At 48.4% G+C, this 18,176-nt stretch overlaps 1 protein-coding gene across 1 annotated transcript in view; it reads right to left on the bottom strand.

The window, feature by feature from the left end:
• The window catches only part of ADGRA2 (adhesion G protein-coupled receptor A2), a 275,657-nt gene that overhangs the window by 30,117 nt on the left and 227,364 nt on the right, over positions 1-18,176 (bottom strand). Inside the window, exon 8 of the mRNA XM_073618235.1 lies at positions 13,590-13,754. Within this exon, the coding sequence (XP_073474336.1) occupies positions 13,590-13,754 (165 nt within the window). The remainder of the gene's footprint in view (positions 1-13,589; positions 13,755-18,176) is intronic.

The following is an 18,176-nucleotide window of genomic DNA, read 5'->3' as shown; positions in this document are numbered from 1 at the left end:
ACACACACACACACATATGTATATTATATACATGTGTATGCCTGCCCAAGCGTATGACTTTCTTTACTTCGTTGCTATGGGCTCTAGCTCCAGATCTCATGTAGACCTACCAACACCCCTGACAGTAGCACTAATGAGGGTAGACTGTAATGCCCCGTACACACGGTCGGACATTGATCGGACATTGATCGGACATTGATCGGACATTCCAACAACAAAATCCTAGGATTTTTTCAGATGGATGTTACACCAATACTACACTACCACACCATCACTACATGACTACACCAATACTACACCATCACTACATGACTACACCAATACTACACTACCACACCATCACTACATGACTACACCAATACTACACTACCACACCATCACTACATGACTACACCAATACTACACCATCACTACATGACTACACCAATACTACACCATCACTACATGACTACACCAATACTACACTACCACACCATCACTACATGACTACACCAATACTACACTACCACACCATCACTACATGACTACACCAATACTACACTACCACACCATCACTACATGACTACACCAATACTACACTACTACACCATCACTACATGACTACACCAATACTACACTACCACACCATCACTACATGACTACACCAATACTACACTACTACACCATCACTACATGACTACACCAATACTACACTACCACACCATCACTACATGACTACACCAATACTACACTACTACACCATCACTACATGACTACACCAATACTACACCATCACTACATGACTACACCAATACTACACTACCACACCATCACTACATGACTACACCAATACTACACTACTACACCATCACTACATGACTACACCAATACTACACTACCACACCATCACTACATGACTACACCAATACTACACTACTACACCATCACTACATGACTAGACCACTACTACATGACTACACCAATACTACACTACTACACCAATACTTCCCCAATACTCCACTACTACATGACTACACCAAATACTACACTACTACACCAATACTATACCACTACACAAATACTACACTACTACACCAAAACTACACTACTCCACCACTACACCAATACTACACCACCACATCAATACTACACAACCACACCAATACTACACTACTACACCACTACACCAATACTACACCACTACTACATGACTACACCAATACTACACTACTACATCAATACTACACCACTACACCAATACTATACCACTACACAAATACTACACTACTACACCAATACTACACTACTACACCAAAACTACACTACTCCACCACTACACCAATACTACACCACCACATCAATACTACACAACCACACCAATACTACACTACTACACCACTACACCAATACTACACCACTACTACACCGATACTACACTACTACACCAATACTACACTACTACACCACTACTACACTGATACTACACTACAACACCACTACTACACTGCTACCACACTGCTACTAGGGGCAGAGGACACTAGTGTGGAGGGGGGGTGATGTGAAGGGGGCAGGGGACACTAGTGTGGAGGGGGAGTGATGCGAAGGGGGCAGAGGACACTAGTGTGGAGGGGGGGTGATGTGAAGGGGGCAGAGGACACTAGTGTGGAGGGGGGGGTGATGTGAAGGGGGCAGAGGACACTAGTGTGGAGGGGGGGTGATGTGAAGGGGGCAGAGGACACTAGTGTGGAGGGGGGGTGATGTGAAGGGGGCAGAGGACACTAGTGTGGAGGGGGGGTGATGTGAAAGGGGCAGAGGACACTAGTGTGGAGGGGGGGTGATGTGAAGGGGGCAGAGGACACTAGTGTGGAGGGGGGGTGATGTGAAGGGGGCAGAGGACACTAGTGTGGAGGGGGGGTGATGTGAAGGGGGCAGAGGACACTAGTGTGGAGGGGGGGTGATGTGAAAGGGGCAGAGGACACTAGTGTGGAGGGGGGGTGATGTGAAAGGGGCAGAGGACACTAGTGTGGAGGGGGGGTGATGTGAAAGGGGCAGAGGATACTGATGTAGGGGGGGGGTGATGTGAAAGGGGCAGAGGATACTGATGTGGGGGGGGGTGATGTGAAAGGGGCAGAGGACACTACTGTGGGTTTGTGTGAAGTGATGGGGGGCAGAGGATACTGATGTGGGGGGGGGGGTGATGTGAAAGGGGCAGGGGACACTAGTGTGGGGGTTGTGTGAAGTGATGGGGGGGCAGAGGATACTGATGTGGGGGGGGGGGTGATGTGAAAGGGGCAGAGGACACCACTGTGCTCTCGTAGATCTGATATGTTGCCTACCCCTGCTCTATGGGTTCTCAGGTGGGTTTTGTGCTGGTAGAAATAGAGAAGGTGAAAAACCCGTCAGTGAACTGAATGGCAGAGGCTCCCAGTGTGGTGGGCCGGAGTCATCAAGTTTGATCAAACAACTTTATTTCACCAAAAAGACACGTTTCATGGCTATAAAATGCCACTTCCTCAGTTTCCGGTCATACACAAATCTTTGACATTTCTCAGTTTTCTGTTCCATCAGATCGGGTCTGCTCTCACATGAACACAATCAGTTGAACAGTAAATTGAGAATTGAAATAAAGCTATTTGATGTTTATCAAACCTGATGACTCCAACTCATCCTTAAACACCCCTCACCGGGCGCCTCTGCCATTCGGTTTTGGAGCTCCCCAAGAAGCTGACCCAGAAGAGAAGGTCGCACACTAACAGGTGGAAAGGTACTAAGTTGAGTTGGTACTCAAGCAGTCAAGACGGTGACCAATACCCTCCCATCAGCAGCCCACAAAAGACGTCTTTGAACGTCGGGTCCATGAACCCGCGTCGCTGGTCCTGCGGTGCCGAGAGAAGATAAACAGGATTTGATGCAACATCTGGTAACCGCTTCTGCCTGGATATTAACTCTGCAAATCTCTCATTTCCCTCGGCACCTTCCTCCTCCATCCAACTCCCATTCCGAAGGCACAAGGAAGGAGAGCGGAGGGAGGAGAGGGGCCCGGGTAATTGAAGCCACATTGGCTGCACCAATAATTTATATCCCATAAAGGAACCGACACGGCTTGCGCTGCACGGCATGTGGCTCTTTATTCTGCGAAATTCCAACACCTTGAATTTTACACCCTGTGCGTTCTGCCAGGACAGGCCACGTGAGAAGGAACCTCCTCTGCAACGCTCTTTAATGGCTTACAGATGGGCCTTGGATCTGCCCAGTTTAACACCTTCAGTGCCAACACCATGTGCCGAGCGTTATGGAACTGCTGTTAGCGTTACAGGTGTCACCTGTGCCCCGCTTGTGCTTTCTCCCTCCTTATTGGTGGGGAAGAAAAAGGCGTGTCCCTGGGGACTCATCCACTAAACCTACAACTTCTATTAGTCTTTTATTCTTTTTCATCTCTAGAACTTCCACATTCTTCACACCCACATCAGATACACACTAAACATTTACTATGAATAATTTGCACATTCACTTGTGTCTTCAATTGATTTTCTTAAAGCAGAACTCTGGGCACAAAAAACTTTATTGAAATATATTCCTCAATAACCACCAAGGATATAAATTAACCACTTACCCACCGGGCACTTAAACCCCCTTCCCTAACCAGAACAATTTTCAGCTTTCAGCGCTGTCACATTTTGAATGACAATTACTCAGTCATGCAACACTGCACCCCTATGAAACTTTTGTCCTTTTTTTCCACACAAATAGAGCTTTTTTTTTTTTTTGGTGCTATTTAACCGCTTCAGCCCCGGAAGATTTTACCCCCCTTCCTGACCAGAGCACTTTTTGCGATTCGGCGCTGCGTCGCTTTAACTGACAATTGCGCGGTCGCGTGACGTTGCAGCCAAACAAAATTGATGTCCTTTTTTTCCCCCACAAATAGAGCTTTCTTTTGGTGGTATTCGATCGGCTCTGCGGTTTTTATTTTTTGGGCTATAAACAAAAAAAAAGAGCGACAATTTAAAAAAAAAAAAAAACGCATTTTTTTTTACTTTTTGCTATAATAAATATCCCCAAAAATATATAAAAAAAAAAAGATTTTTTTCCTCAGTTTAGGCTGATACGTATTCTTCTACATATTTTTGGTAAAAAAAAAAAAAAAATCGCAATAAGCGTATATTGATTGGTTTGCACAAACGTTATAGCGTCTACAAAATAGGGGATCGTTTTATGGGATTTTTATCATTAATTTTTTTTTTTTTACTAGTAATGGTGGCGATCTGCGATTTTTATCGGGACTGCGACATTATGGCGGACACATCGGACAATGTTCACACATTTTTGGGGACCATTGTCATTTATACAGCGATCAGTGCTATAAAAATGCATTGATTACTGTAAAAATGTCACTGGCAGGGCAGGGCTTAACACTAGGGGGGCGATCAAGGGGTTAACTCTGTTCCCTGACTGTGTGTTCTAACTGAAGGGGGGGCGGGGACTGGCTAGGGGAAGAGATAGATCGGTGCTCCCCTTAGAGAACCGGGATCTCTGTGTTTACACACAGAGATCCCGGTTCTCGCCGCGTCATGAGCGATCGCGGGAGCCCGGTGGTCATCGCGACCGCCGGGCACTCGCATCGGCTCCGAGGGGGAGAGCAGCAGGCACACGCGCGCCACTAGTGGCCACAGGGCGAAGCGACGTAAGGTTACGTCGTTTCGCCCAGCTGTGCCATTCTGCTGCAGTACAACTGCGGCGGCTGGTCGGCAAGTGGTTAATCACCGCCAGTTTTTTTTTATTTTTTGCGCTATAAATGAAAAAGGACAAAACATTCTGTAAAAAAAATGCATAAGTGCATTCTAAGTGTCTGTTATAAAATTTTGCCAATTAATAATTTTTCTTTATAAATTTTGGCCAAAATTTATACTGCTACATATCTTTGATAAAAATAACCAAAAACCGTGTATATTATTTGGTCTCTGTGAAAGTTATAGAGTTTAGAATCTATGGTGCCAATCACGGAAAATTGATCACACCTGAAGTACTGACGGTCTATCTCATTTCTTGAGACCCTAAGAGCCCTTTCACACTGGGGCGGGGGGGGGGGCGGTAAAACGCCGCTATTATTAGCGGCGTTTTACCGTCGGTATGTGGCCGCTAGCGGGGCGGTTTTACCCCCCGCTAGCGGCCGAGAAAGGGTTAAATACCACCGCAAAGCGCCTCTGCAGAGGCGCTTTGCCGGCGGTATAGCCGCGCCGTCCCATTGATTTCAATGGGCAGGAGCGGTAAAGGAGCGGTATACACACCGCTCCTTCACCGCTCTGAAGATGCTGCTGGCAGGACTTTTTTTACCGTCCTGCCAGCGCATCGCTCCAGTGTGAAAGCCCTCGGGGCTTTCACACTGGAATGAAAGTAGCGGCACTTTCGGGTCGGTTTGCAGGCGCTATTATTAAGCGCAATAGCGCCTGCAAACCGCCCCAGTGTGAAAGGGCTCTAACAAGCCAGGAAAGTACAAATACCCCCCAAATGACCCCTTTTTGGAAAGTAGACATTCCAAGGTATTTAGTAAGAGGCATGGCGAGTTTTTTTTTAAAGTTGTAATTTTTTTCCCACAATTCTTTGCAAAATTAAGATTTTTTTTTTCCCCCACAAAAATTTCGTTGTAACGGGTTATTTCTCACACACAGAATATGCATACCACAAATTACACCCCGAAACACATTCTACTCCTTCCCCTGAGTATGGCGATACCACATGTGTGAGACTACCTCTTGCACTTTTGAAGGCCCTGAAGCACAAGGACAATGGAAAGGGGCAAAAAAATGACCCCATTTTGGTAAGAAAACACCCCAACGTATATTCTATGAGTCATAATGAGTCTTTTGAACATGTCATTTTTTCTCCACAAGTTTTTGGAAAATGTAGACAGAAAATGAAAACGCGTAGTTATCCAGCCGTGCTGTAGGCGTCATTGGGCGCAGTTGTTAAGTAGTTAATATTGTGTGCACCGGATGTTTTTGCAAATCTGGATATTATCGTATAAAAGTAGCAGCAACATCATCACTGTGCTGTACAGAGCTGTGGGAGGGACCAATCAGGCCCCACCCATGAAAAGGTGCCAGCAGAAAACTACAGGAGGTGGCGGAGTCACCCCTGCCCCCTCCCCTGCATAAGGTGAGAGTGCAAAGCTGTGGGAGGAGACCATCAGGCCCCACCCACAACAGACTGCCTTAAAAAAAAAAACTACAGGAGGGGTGGAGACAAGACCAGTCACCCTGCACAAGGGCAAAGAGCAGAGCTGTGTGAGGGACCCACCAGGCTCCACCCACTACAGGCTGCCTGTTGAAAACTACAGGAGGGGGTGGAGACAAGACCAGTCACCCTGCACAAGGAGAGAGAGCAGAGCTGTGGGAGGGGCCCACCTGGCTCCACCCACTACAGGCTGCCTGCCATAAACTACAGGAGGGGGCGGAGACAAGACCAGTCAACATGCACAAGGAGAGAGAACAGAGCTGTGGGAGGGACCCACTGGGCTCCACCCACTACAGGCTGACTACCGAAAATTACAGAAGGGGGTGGAGACAAGACCAGTCACCCTGCACAAGGGCAAAGAGCAGAGCAGTGGGAGGGACCCACCAGGCTCCACCCACTAAAGGCTGCCTGTTCAAAACTACAGGAGAGGGTGGAGACAAGACCAGTCCCTGTGCACAAGGAGAGAGCGCAGAGTGAATGACATTCCTGAGCCAATACTAATAATGCCATAATCTGCATAACCTGCCTTTAATCTGGTGAATTGCTGGTCAGTTATTTGCAGTTTAATAAATAACGCATTATAGAGGAACAGGTCCTGACAAGTTGGGCAAAGACACAGAATTCCATCACCGCGAGGACGCCAACCATGGCTCCTGCTCCCCGGAGACGCGATCTTTACAGCTTCTATTCGTGCAGAATGCAGGTATACAGCGTTACTAAGAGCGGTACAAAAGGGTCCGACAAAGACAGCCCACCGCAAAGTTTGTAATACATATAATACAATGCGGGGGAGGGGAGGAGGGCACTGTGTTTGGTTCTTACTGGAATGAGGGGTTTAGGGTATTTTTCAAGAGTCAAGATTAACCACTTCAGTGCCGGGCACTATCACCCCCTTCCTGCCCAGGCCAATTTTTAGCTTTCAGCGCTGTCACACTTTGAATGACAATTGCGCGGTCATGTGACACTGTACCCAGATGACATTTTTTTATCATTTTTTTTAGACAACTAGAGCTTACTTTTGGTGGTATTTAATCACCACTGGGGTTTTTATTTTTTTGCTTAACAAACAAAAAAAGACAAAAAAAATTGAAACCCCCCCCACCCCCCAAAAAACGTTTTCATAGTTTGTTATAAAATTATGCAAACAGGTCATTTTTCTCCTTCACTGATGGGCACTGATGAGGCTGCACTGATGGGCACTGATAGACTGCACTGATGGGCACTGACAAGCTGCACTGATGGGCACTTATAGGCTGCACTGATGGGCACTGATAGGCTGCACTGATGGGCACTGATAGGCTGCACTGATGAGGCAGCACTGATGGGCACTGACAAGCTGCTCTGATGGGCACTTATATACTTATGAGGTGGCATTGGTGGGCACTGATAGGCGGCAATGATGGGCACTGATAGGCGGCACTGATGGGCACTGATAGGCTACACTGATGAGGCAGCACTGATGGGCACTGACAAGCTGCACTGATGGGCACTTATGTGGTGGGCACTGATAGGTGGCAATCATGGGCACTAATAGGCGGTACTGATAGGTGGCACTGATGGGCACTAATTGGCACTGATAGGTGGCACTCATGGGCACTGATAGGTGGCATTGATGGGCACTGATTGGTGGCATTTATGGGTGGCACTGATGGGCACTGATAGGTGGCACTGATTGGCAGCATTGGTGGGCACATATTGGCAGCACTGTTGGGACTGCCCTGATAATCAGTTTAAATGTCCCTTTTGGAGAAGCCAGTTATCGGCTCTCTTCTCCTCTCAGCGGCATGTCAGCATTAGGAAAGGAGAGGTGATAACCGGCTTCTATTTACATCCGTGATCATCTGTGATTGGACACAGCTGATCATGTGGTAAAGAAAAGCTGATTGGCCCTTAACCTCAATCTGTGATGAGCAGTGTCCTTCGTACAATGTGATCACAGAGTGCGCTGCCTCCGCCCCGCAACGGTGCGATCGCGGAAGGCCGTCATATGATGACCTACCAGAACTATCCATCTACGATGTAGCCATCACTCAGCTCTAGCACGGTCGACAAGTGGTTAAAGGATAACTAAAGGCAAAACTTTTTTTACATTTTTAGCGGAGAGGGATTACAGGTTTTTGTTACTGTCTGCGCCCCCCCTCCCGTTAGGGAGATTCCTCCTCTCTATTTGTCCTTTTTACTGTTACTGAGAGTGAAAGAAAATTCCAAATTTTGGGTTGACACCAGAACAGTACTAGAGAGGAAATCTTCCAATGGGGACACTAGTTCCGGTGACAACCAGGGATTCCTTCACTTCCTGTTGCGGCTACGAGACAGGAAATCCCCCCAATGGGACAGAGACCTCCCTAATTCTATCCAAAAATGAAACAAAAAAAAAAAGTTTTGCCTTTGGCTCTACTTCAAAGATAAACTAAAATGTTTTTAAAGTATTTAGGTCATGCATGTGAAAGTGATCAGCATAAACTTATCAGAATGTGTCAGTCAATCATTTAAAGCCTAACTCTGTGTCCCACCTTTATTTATTTATTTATTTAATGCTCCCCAGATTCTGTATTAAAAAAGGAGCTCGGGCTGCAATATTCACCTTCAATCCCTTCAGTACCTCTTCTTGGCCACAAGATGTCCTCAGTATTCTAGGTTGAACGACCCCGTACGTCACTTAAAGTGGTGCTCAAGTCGTCGTCCCCGCCATGTTTTTTTTTTTTTTCTCCATTTACCTGCATTGTCCTGCTTTGATCCGCTGTTTGGGTGAGATACAATCGGGTCCCGCACCACCATCTTGGTCCAATTCAGCTGACTCTTTTGGGGTGGAAATGATGTGCCAGGCTCGTCCTCTGGCAAACCCTGTGTGTGTGCAATTATGCATCCTCCTCGGAGACGTGACGGAAGTATCCCATAAAGCTGCAGAAACAGGTCAGAATGGGGGCGGGACACTCAGTAGAAGACCTGGGACACTCAGTAAAAGACCCAGGACACTCAGTAGAAGACCCGGGACACTCAGTAGAAGACCTGGGACACTCAGTAGAAGACCTGGGACACTCAGTAGAAGACCCGGGACACTCAGTAGAAGACCTAGGACACTCAGTAGAAGACCTGGGACACTCAGTAGAAGACCCGGGACACTCAGTAGAAGACTCAGAACACTCAGTAGAAGACCTGGGACACTCAGTAGAAGACCCGGGGCACTCAGTAGAAGACCCGGGGCACTCAGTAGAATACCCGGGGCACTCAGTAGAATACCCGGGGCACTCAGTAGAATACCCGGGCACTCAGTAGAAGACCCGGGACACTCAGTAGAAGACCCGGGACACTCAGTAGAAGACCTGGGGCACTCCATAGAAGACCTGGAACATTCCGTAGATGACCCAGGGCACTCAGTAGAAGACTCTGGGCATTCAACAGAAGACCTGGGGCACTCAGTAGAAGACCCGGGACACTCAGTAGAAGACCCGGGGCACTCAGTAAAAGACACGGGGCACTCAGCAGAAGAGGCACTCAGTAAATTAACTAAAATGTTTTTAAAGTATTTAAGACATGTATGTGAAAGTGATCAGCTTAAACTTATCAGAATGTGTCAATCATTTAAAGCCTAACTCCATGTCCCACCTTTAGTTATTTATTTCTTTTTTGTTATAAATGCTCCCAGATTCAGTATTAAAAAGGGAGCTCGGGCTGCAATATTCACCTTCAATCCCTTCAGTACCTCTTCTTGGCCACAAGATGTCCTCAGTATTCTAGGTTGAACGACCCCCTACGTCACTTAAAGTGGTACTCCAGCCCCCCCCCCCGCCATGTTTTTTTTCTCCTTTTACCTGTATTCCTGTGTTCTATTGAACCACATGTTCGCATGCACAGCAAATCCAGCAATGTCCTGCTTTGATCCGCTGTTTGGGTGATATCCATCGGGACCCGCATCACCATCTTGGTCCAGTTTAACTGGCTGTCTCTTTTTGGGGTGGAAATGATGTGCCAGGTCCACCCTCCGGCAAACCCTGTGTGTACAATTATGCATCCTCCTGGGAGAACGTGATGGAAGTATCCCATGAAACTGCAGAACCAGGTCAGAATGGGGGGCAGGGCCAAAAAAAAGATTAAAAGAAAAAAAATACCCACAATTTTGCTTGGAAAGGGGGTTGAGGGTGTTCAATTGGAACTAACTCCCCTTTGGGATTTAAGTTCTGCTTTAACCTGGACGACTTGGGGATTTTACTGTTAATGCAGCATGTCATGGCCCTGGTGTCAGGGCTGGGCTCAGCCCTTCCTTCTCTGAGCTGGCCGCTCAGCTGTCAGCTAATTTCCAGCTCCTATCTCTCCACAGTTACCCAGCTGTTGATGATATCCTGCCCGTCAGTCCTGCCTACTTAAGCTGTCCAGTCCAGAGGATCTCTGCCTTCGCCTTGGTCAACATCACAGAGACTATCTCCTGCGTTCCTGTAAAAAGACTTGCTTGGCTGACATCCCTTCTGGCTCCAGATCCTGCTTGCTGCTTTACTACACTCATCTCCGCCTCCCTGACGTTTGGCTTATCTGACTATCAGTTCCGGTTCCTGAATTTTGGCTATGTTTTGACTACGTTTGTTCTATTTACTTTTATTATTAAACAAGTGTGATTTAACTGTACTTCTGTACTTCTGATTTCATGGTTTCTGACACCTGGCCACTAGGGGGCATCACCACGGCACCCTTCTTTCACGTTGTACTGGTGCGAAGAGTGCTGCTGACATTATCACCTCCTGCATCAGTAACGACTGTCCATCCAGGAGAAAAGGAGAAGATAAAGAAGTTCCTGCAGCCATACCTGACCAACCTGAACACTTACAAAAAGGTAAAAGATAAAAACGGAAAAAAAGCAAAACACCCCCCCGGGGGCGTAGTTATTAAGAGGGTGGGGCATGCAGCCCAGAGTTGGGACTTAACATTCTTTTTTCCTATGCATATTTCAAATTATCATGAAGAACTACACTCACCGGCCTCTTTATTAGGTACACCTGTTTGCTAGGTGACACGAATTGCTAATCAGCCAATCACATGGCAGCAACATTTAGGCATCTAGACATGGTGAAGATGGTTTGCTGAAGTTCAAACCGAGCATCATTATGGGGGAAGAAAGGGGACTGAAGTGACTCTGAACGTGGCATGGTTGTTGGTGGCAGACGGGCTGGTCTGAGTATTTCTGGGATTTTCACACACAACCATCTCTCGGGTTTACAGAGAATGGTGGGAAAAAGAGAAAATATCCAGTGAGCGGCAGTTGTGCGGAGGAAAATGCCTTGTAGATGTCAGAGGTCAAATGATAGAAAGGCAAGAGTAACTCAAATAACCCCTCGTTACACCCAAGGTATGCAGAATACCATCTCTGAACCCACAACACATCCAACCTTGAAGCAGCAGAAGACCACACCAGGTGCCACTCCTGTCGGTTAACAACAGGAAACTGAGGCTACAATTGGCACAGGATCACCAAAATTGGACAATAGAAGATTGTAAAATCGTTGCCTGGTCTGATGAGTCTGGATTTCAGCTGCGACATTGAGATGGTGGGGTCAGAATTTGGCTCATGGATCCATCCTGCCTTGTGTCACCGGTTCAGGCTGGTGGTGGAGGTGTAATGTTGCGGGGGTTGGATTATCACCGGTTCTGGCTGGTGGTGGTGGTGTAATGGTGTGGGGGTTGGGTTATCACCGGTTCTGGCTGGTGGTGGTGGTGTGATGGTGAGGGGGATGGGTTATCACCGGTTCAGGCTGGTGGTGGTGGTGTAATGGTGTGGGGGATGGGATATCACTGGTTCAGGCTGGTGGTGGGGTGTAATGGTGCAGGGGATGGGTTATCACCGGTTCAGGCTGGTGGTGGTGGTGTAATGGTGCGGGGGATGGGATATCACTGGTTCAGGCTGGTGGTGTAATGGTGTGGGGGATGGGTTATTACCGGTTCAGGCTGGTGGTGGTGGTCTAATGGTGTGGGGGATGGGCACACTTTGGGCCCCTTAGTACCAATTGAGCATGGTTTAAACACCACGGCCTACCTGAGTATTGTCCATCCCTTTATGACTACAGTGTCCCCATCTTCTGATGGCTCCTTCCAGCAGGATAATGCACCATGTCACAAAGCTCCAATCATCTCACCACTGGACAATGAGGTCACTGTACTCCAATGGCCTCCACACCCACCACATCTCATCCAATAGAGCACCTTTGGGATGTGGTGGAACGGGAGATTGGCATCATGGATGACGTGCAGTCAACAAATCTGCAGCAACTGCGTGATGTTATGTCACTATGGAGAAAAATCTCCGAGGAACGTTTCCAACACCTTGTTGTATCTATGCCTTCAAGGAAAAAGGGGGTACAACCCGGTTCTAACAAGATGGACCTAATAAAGTGACTGGTGAGTGTATATAAGCTCATTGAACAGGCCATCATTGTATCACAGGATTCTGGAATGAGAAAAACCGGCCCATCTGACACTTTCCCCTGACTCACATCAGAGTCAGCCATTCCCCTTGGCTGACCATGCCTGACTCATTGGATTCAGTGGAAACCCTTTGAGACTGTTTCTGATGGACCTTCCTTGGAATCTGCTTACAGAAAAGCCACGGATAAAAGGTGGAAACATTCTGCATAATGCAACCCGTGAATTTCCAGATGTAACAAATGGTTTACCGAAATGTAACATGCCAGATGTGACTTCCCTTGTAGAGCAGAGATTCAGTGTGGGTGGTATTCATGGGAGAATTACTGACCTCTGTGGGGTTCCAAAGCCAAGGCCGCTCAGCTAAGAACAGGTGATGACGAGGAGATGGACACAAATTTCCCAAATTTTCAAAAGATTGGCAAAGTCAATGCCTTAAGCCTGATGGGTTGGGTTCAGCACAAAACAGGGATCCCTTAGAGAAGAAGGTTTAACCAGACTGGGAAACATAGGTTGGACTTGATGGACTTGTGTCTTTTTTCAACCTCACCTATTATGTAAGTGCAGTAGGTCAATAAAAAGTGGCAAATGGAAATCTTGTGTCCAAGAATGTTTACTTGTTCAGTTGGTGACAGCTAGACAAGCAAACGACAGCCAACATGTTTCGGGGGCCAACAAAACCCCTCTTCATCAGGGCTGGATGGAACAGCAGAATATTATATGAACTTGAACGTTCTCCTCCGCAGATCAATCTGTGATCTGAAGTCCCACTGACTGCTCTCCTTAATATCCTCAGCCTTTCAAGTCCATATCATTCTGCTTTTCCTCCCAGCCCTGATGAAGGGGGACTTTGTGGACCATGTCGGCTGCCCTTAGCTTTTCTTCCTGTCACCAGTTAAACAATTAAAGAGTCTTGGGAAGCTCAAGACTCTCATTTTACACTTTTATTGACAATGAACGGAACCACCTACCTGAACTCCCCTCTGTTGTTGGTCACCCTGTCGGATGGACAGTAGGACGCCGAGGTCTCCAGGACTACCAGCTCCACCTTTTTGCTGACGTTGCCGTACTCCGTAGACACGCTGCATTCCCATTCTCCATTGGCGGACAGCAAGATGTTCGACAAGATTAAAGCGCTGGATGGGGAGGAAAGAGAAGAATAGGTCAGTAGGCCGAGCTCCATGGAGAATATCATTTACTCTATAAAAGCTGAAGTCTTCAGGTTTCAAAACATTGCTTTTGTTGTGTTACACTATGTGCTTTATTATCGCTCTGTGTCTTTAAGTTTTGTTCCCCTCTGTATATCTGAACTCTCTCTCCCACCGTAGTTCTGTATATTCCCCTCCCCTTCCTTTCTCTGGTACATTGCTCAGTATACCATCATTGCTGTAACATCTTTACATGTGGATTACAACACCAACGTTTTTCTACCTATGAATATCCATCATTAAACGGAACAATTAAAAGGAATCATCGTCTGTCTCTCCATAGAGTGAGTTTATTCATTTATTCGTTGTCTGAATTGATGCAATTGATAAATAGAACATCAGGTCATGTAAGCTCTATATGAAGCTGGAGATAAAGTTTATGGCTTTGTAGTTGAGTCAGAGCAGCTCTTAAAAAAAGTGTTTGCAATTATTCCACAGCTACTAATCCGATCTAAACCTTCAGACCTTGTCTGGTATTTTCCAGGTCAGGATTAAATTTGACAGCTGGTTGTGGGACAGACTCTGATACCTAAATAATGAAAGCTTTGGACCGCACACGCCTGTTACTAGACATGTGCAATTAGTTTCATTCCAAAATCCGTTGATTCGGAAATATTCGAATAATCGGAAGGCCGTTTACATAATCTTTCCCGAAATTCGAAAATTCAAAAAATCTGAAAATCGAAAATTTGTAAATTCGATAATACGGAAATCGAAAATTTGTAAATTCGGAAATTTGAAAATTCGAAAATAAGATAGAAAATCTAAAAATTCAAAAGAACAAATAACTGAAAATAAGAACTGTCACGGACCTGGCCGGAGCAGAGGCTGTTGGAGAGGACTGTATGCAAGCCTGTTGCCCACCGATTATGGGCCCTAGCATTTGAGGTGAATGAGAAATCCAGTCTGAACTGTATTAATCGGACTCAGTCATGTATATATTGTATGGGGACTCCTTACTGTAGATTTGTGTCCCTGAAGAGGGAGGGGGGATTCCTCCAGCAGCCCCCTGCTGATAAGACTGATTCATTCTGTTGGGACACATCCTGTGAGGAGATGCTGGTGTTATCAACATGTGTTTATGTTAATTGAGAGAGCTGATCACATTAGCCACCAGCACTGGCTAATAGACGAATGGTCTAGGCTGAGGAGGGGGGAGATTGTTGTTTGTATTGTTAATTGTATTAATGTGTGAAGCTCGGTGCCCACAAGACTGTCATCTGGTCTGGGTACATTTTGTAGTAAATTAGGTCATGTTAATTAGGTTAGCTTTGAGTCATCCCTGCTGTATAAAGGTCTGTGAGATCTCAAAATAAAGGTAGTTCTGATGTACTCCAAGACTGGTGTTGTCTAGTTCTTGGGGTTCCTATAGCCAGATCCATTGGACTCGTGTTCCAGAACTTAGGAAGCGGTATATGACAGAAGCACTCAAGCGGAGTGTGGGGCGTTCCGTGACAAGAACGAAAACCCGAAAATTAGAGAACCCGAAAATTCTAAAATCGGAAGGACCCAGGACACTCAGTAGAAGACCTGGGACACTCAGTAGAAGACCGAGGACACTCAGTAGAAGACCCGGGACACTCAGTAGAAGACCCGGGACACTCAGTAGAAGACCCGGGACACTCAGTAGAAGACCCGGGACACTCAGTAGAAGACCCGGGACACTCAGTAAAAGACCCGGGACACTTAGTAGAAGACCCGGGACACTCAGTAGAAGACCCCTGGGACATTCAGTAGAAGACCCGGGACACTCAGTAGAAGACCTGGGGCACTCAATAGAAGACCTGGAACATTCAGTAGACGACCCAGGGCACTCAGTAGAAGACTCTGGGCATTCAACAGAAGACCCGGGGCACTCAGCAGAAGACCCGGGGGAATTAAGCAGAAGACCCGGGGCACTCAGTAGAAGACCCGGGGCACTCAGTAGAAGACCTGGGGCACTCAGCAGAAGACCTGGGGCACTCAGCAGAAGACCCAGGGCACTCAGTAGAACACCCAGGGCACTCAGTAGAACACCCAGGGCACTCAGTAGAACACCCAGGGCACTCAGCAGAAGACCCAGGGCACTCAGAAGAAGACCCAGGGCACTCAGCAGAAGACCCAGGGCACTCAGCAGAAGACCCAGGGCACTCAGTAGAAGACCCGGGGCACTCAGCAGAACACCCAGGGCACTCAGTAGAACACCAAGGGCACTCAGTAGAACACCCAGGGCACTCAGTAGCACACCCAGGGCACTCAGTAGGACACCCAGGGCACTCAGTAGAAGACCCGGGGCACTCAGTAGAAGATACAGGGCACTCAGCAGAAGACCCAGGGCACTCAGTAGAACACCCAGGGCACTTAGCAGAAGACCCGGGGCACTCAGTAGAACACCAAGGGCACTCAGTAGAACACCCAGGGCACCCAGTAACACACCCAGGGCACTCAGTAGAAGACCCGGGGCACTCAGTAGAAGATCCAGAGCACTCAGCAGAAGACCCAGGGCACTCAGTAGAACACCCAGGGCACTCAGCAGAAGACCCGGGGCACTCAGCAGAAGACCCGGGGCACTCAGTAGAACCCCCGGGGCACTCAGCAGAAGACCCGGGGCACTCAGCAGAAGACCCGGGGCACTAAGTAGAACACCCAAGGCACTCAGCAGAATACCCGGGACACTCAGTAGAAGACCTGGGGCACTCAATAGAAGACCTGGAACATTCAGTAGTCGACCCAGGGCACTCAGTAGAAGACTCTGGGCATTCAACAAAAGACCCGGGGCACTCAGCAGAAGACCCAGGGGAATTAAGCAGAAGACCCGGGGCACTTAGTAGAACACCCAGGGTACTCAGTAGAAGACCTGGGGCACTCAGCAGAAGACCCAGGGCACTCAGCAGAGGACCCAGGGCACTCAGCAGAGGACCCAGGGCACTCAGTAGAACACCCATGGCACTCAGTAGAACACCCAGGGCACTCAGTAGAACACCCAGGGCACTCAGTAGAACACCCAGGGCACTCAGTAGAACACCCAGGGCACTCAGTAGAACACCCAGGGCACTCAGCAGAAGACCCGGGGCACTCAGCAGAAGACCCGGGGCACTCAGCAGAAGACCCGGGGCACTCAGCAGAAGACCCGGGGCACTCAGTAGAACACCCAGGGCATGCAGCAGAACACCCAGGGCACTCAGTAGAACACCCAGGGCACTCAGTAGCAAACCCAGGGCACTCAGTAGAAGACCCGGAGCACTCAGTAGAAGACCCAGGGCACTCAGCAGAAGACCCAGGGCACTCAGTAGAACACCCAGGGCACTCAGCAGAAGACCCGGGGCACTCAGTAGAACACCCGGGGCACTCAGCAGAAGACCCGGGGCACTCAGTAGAACACCCAGGGCACTCAGCAGAACACCCAGGGCACTCAGTAGAACACCCAGGGCACTCAGCAGAAGACCTGGAGCACTCAGCAGAAGACCCGGGGGAATTAAGCAGAAGACCCGGGGCACTCAGTAGAAGACCCGGGGCACTCGCTAGAAGACCCAGGGCACTCAGTAGAACACCCAGGGCACTCAGTAGAAGACCTGAGACATGTGCCCTTGATGCCAAGGTCGGGTAATGCCCCTGACATCTATAAAACATATTATATGTAAGCGGAGGGGAATTTGTGACTTCATAGTGGCTCCATCTCCCAATGGCATTAGCACTGGCAGTTCTCGGGCACTCAGCAGAAGACCCGGGACACTCAGTAGAAGACCTGGGGCACTCAATAGAAGACCTGGAACATTCAGTAGACGACCCAGGACACTTAGTAGAAGACTCTGGGCATTCAACAGAAGACCCGGGGCACTCAGCAGAAGACCCGGGGCACTCAGCAGAAGACCCGGGGCACTCAGCAGAAGACCCGGGGCACTCAGCAGAAGACCCGGGGCACTCAGCAGAACACCCAGGGCACTCAGTAGAACACCCAGGGCATGCAGCAGAACACCCAGGGCACTCAGTAGAACACCCAGGGCACTCAGTAGCACACCTGGGGCACTCAGTAGAAGACCCGGGGCACTCAGTAGAAGACCCAGGGCACTCAGCAGAAGACCCAGGGCACTCAGTAGAACACCCAGGGCACTCAGCAGAAGACCCGGGGCACTCAGCAGAAGACCCGGGGCACTCAGTAGAACACCCGGGGCACTCAGCAGAAGACCCGGGGCACTCAGTAGAACACCCAGGGCACTCAGCAGAACACCCAGGGTACTGAGTAGAACACCCAGGGCACTCAGCAGAAGACCCGGGGGAATTAAGCAGAAGACCCGGGGCACTCAGTAGAAGTTCCAGGGCACTCAGCAGAACACCCAGGGCACTCAGTAGAACACCCAGGGCACTCAGCAG

Source organism: Aquarana catesbeiana, linkage group LG03 (assembly GCF_042186555.1).
Source record: "Aquarana catesbeiana isolate 2022-GZ linkage group LG03, ASM4218655v1, whole genome shotgun sequence".
Lineage (NCBI taxonomy): Eukaryota > Metazoa > Chordata > Amphibia > Anura > Ranidae > Aquarana > Aquarana catesbeiana.
The sequence above is the reverse complement of the archived record's forward strand: the minus strand, read 5'-3'. Positions and strand labels throughout refer to the sequence as shown.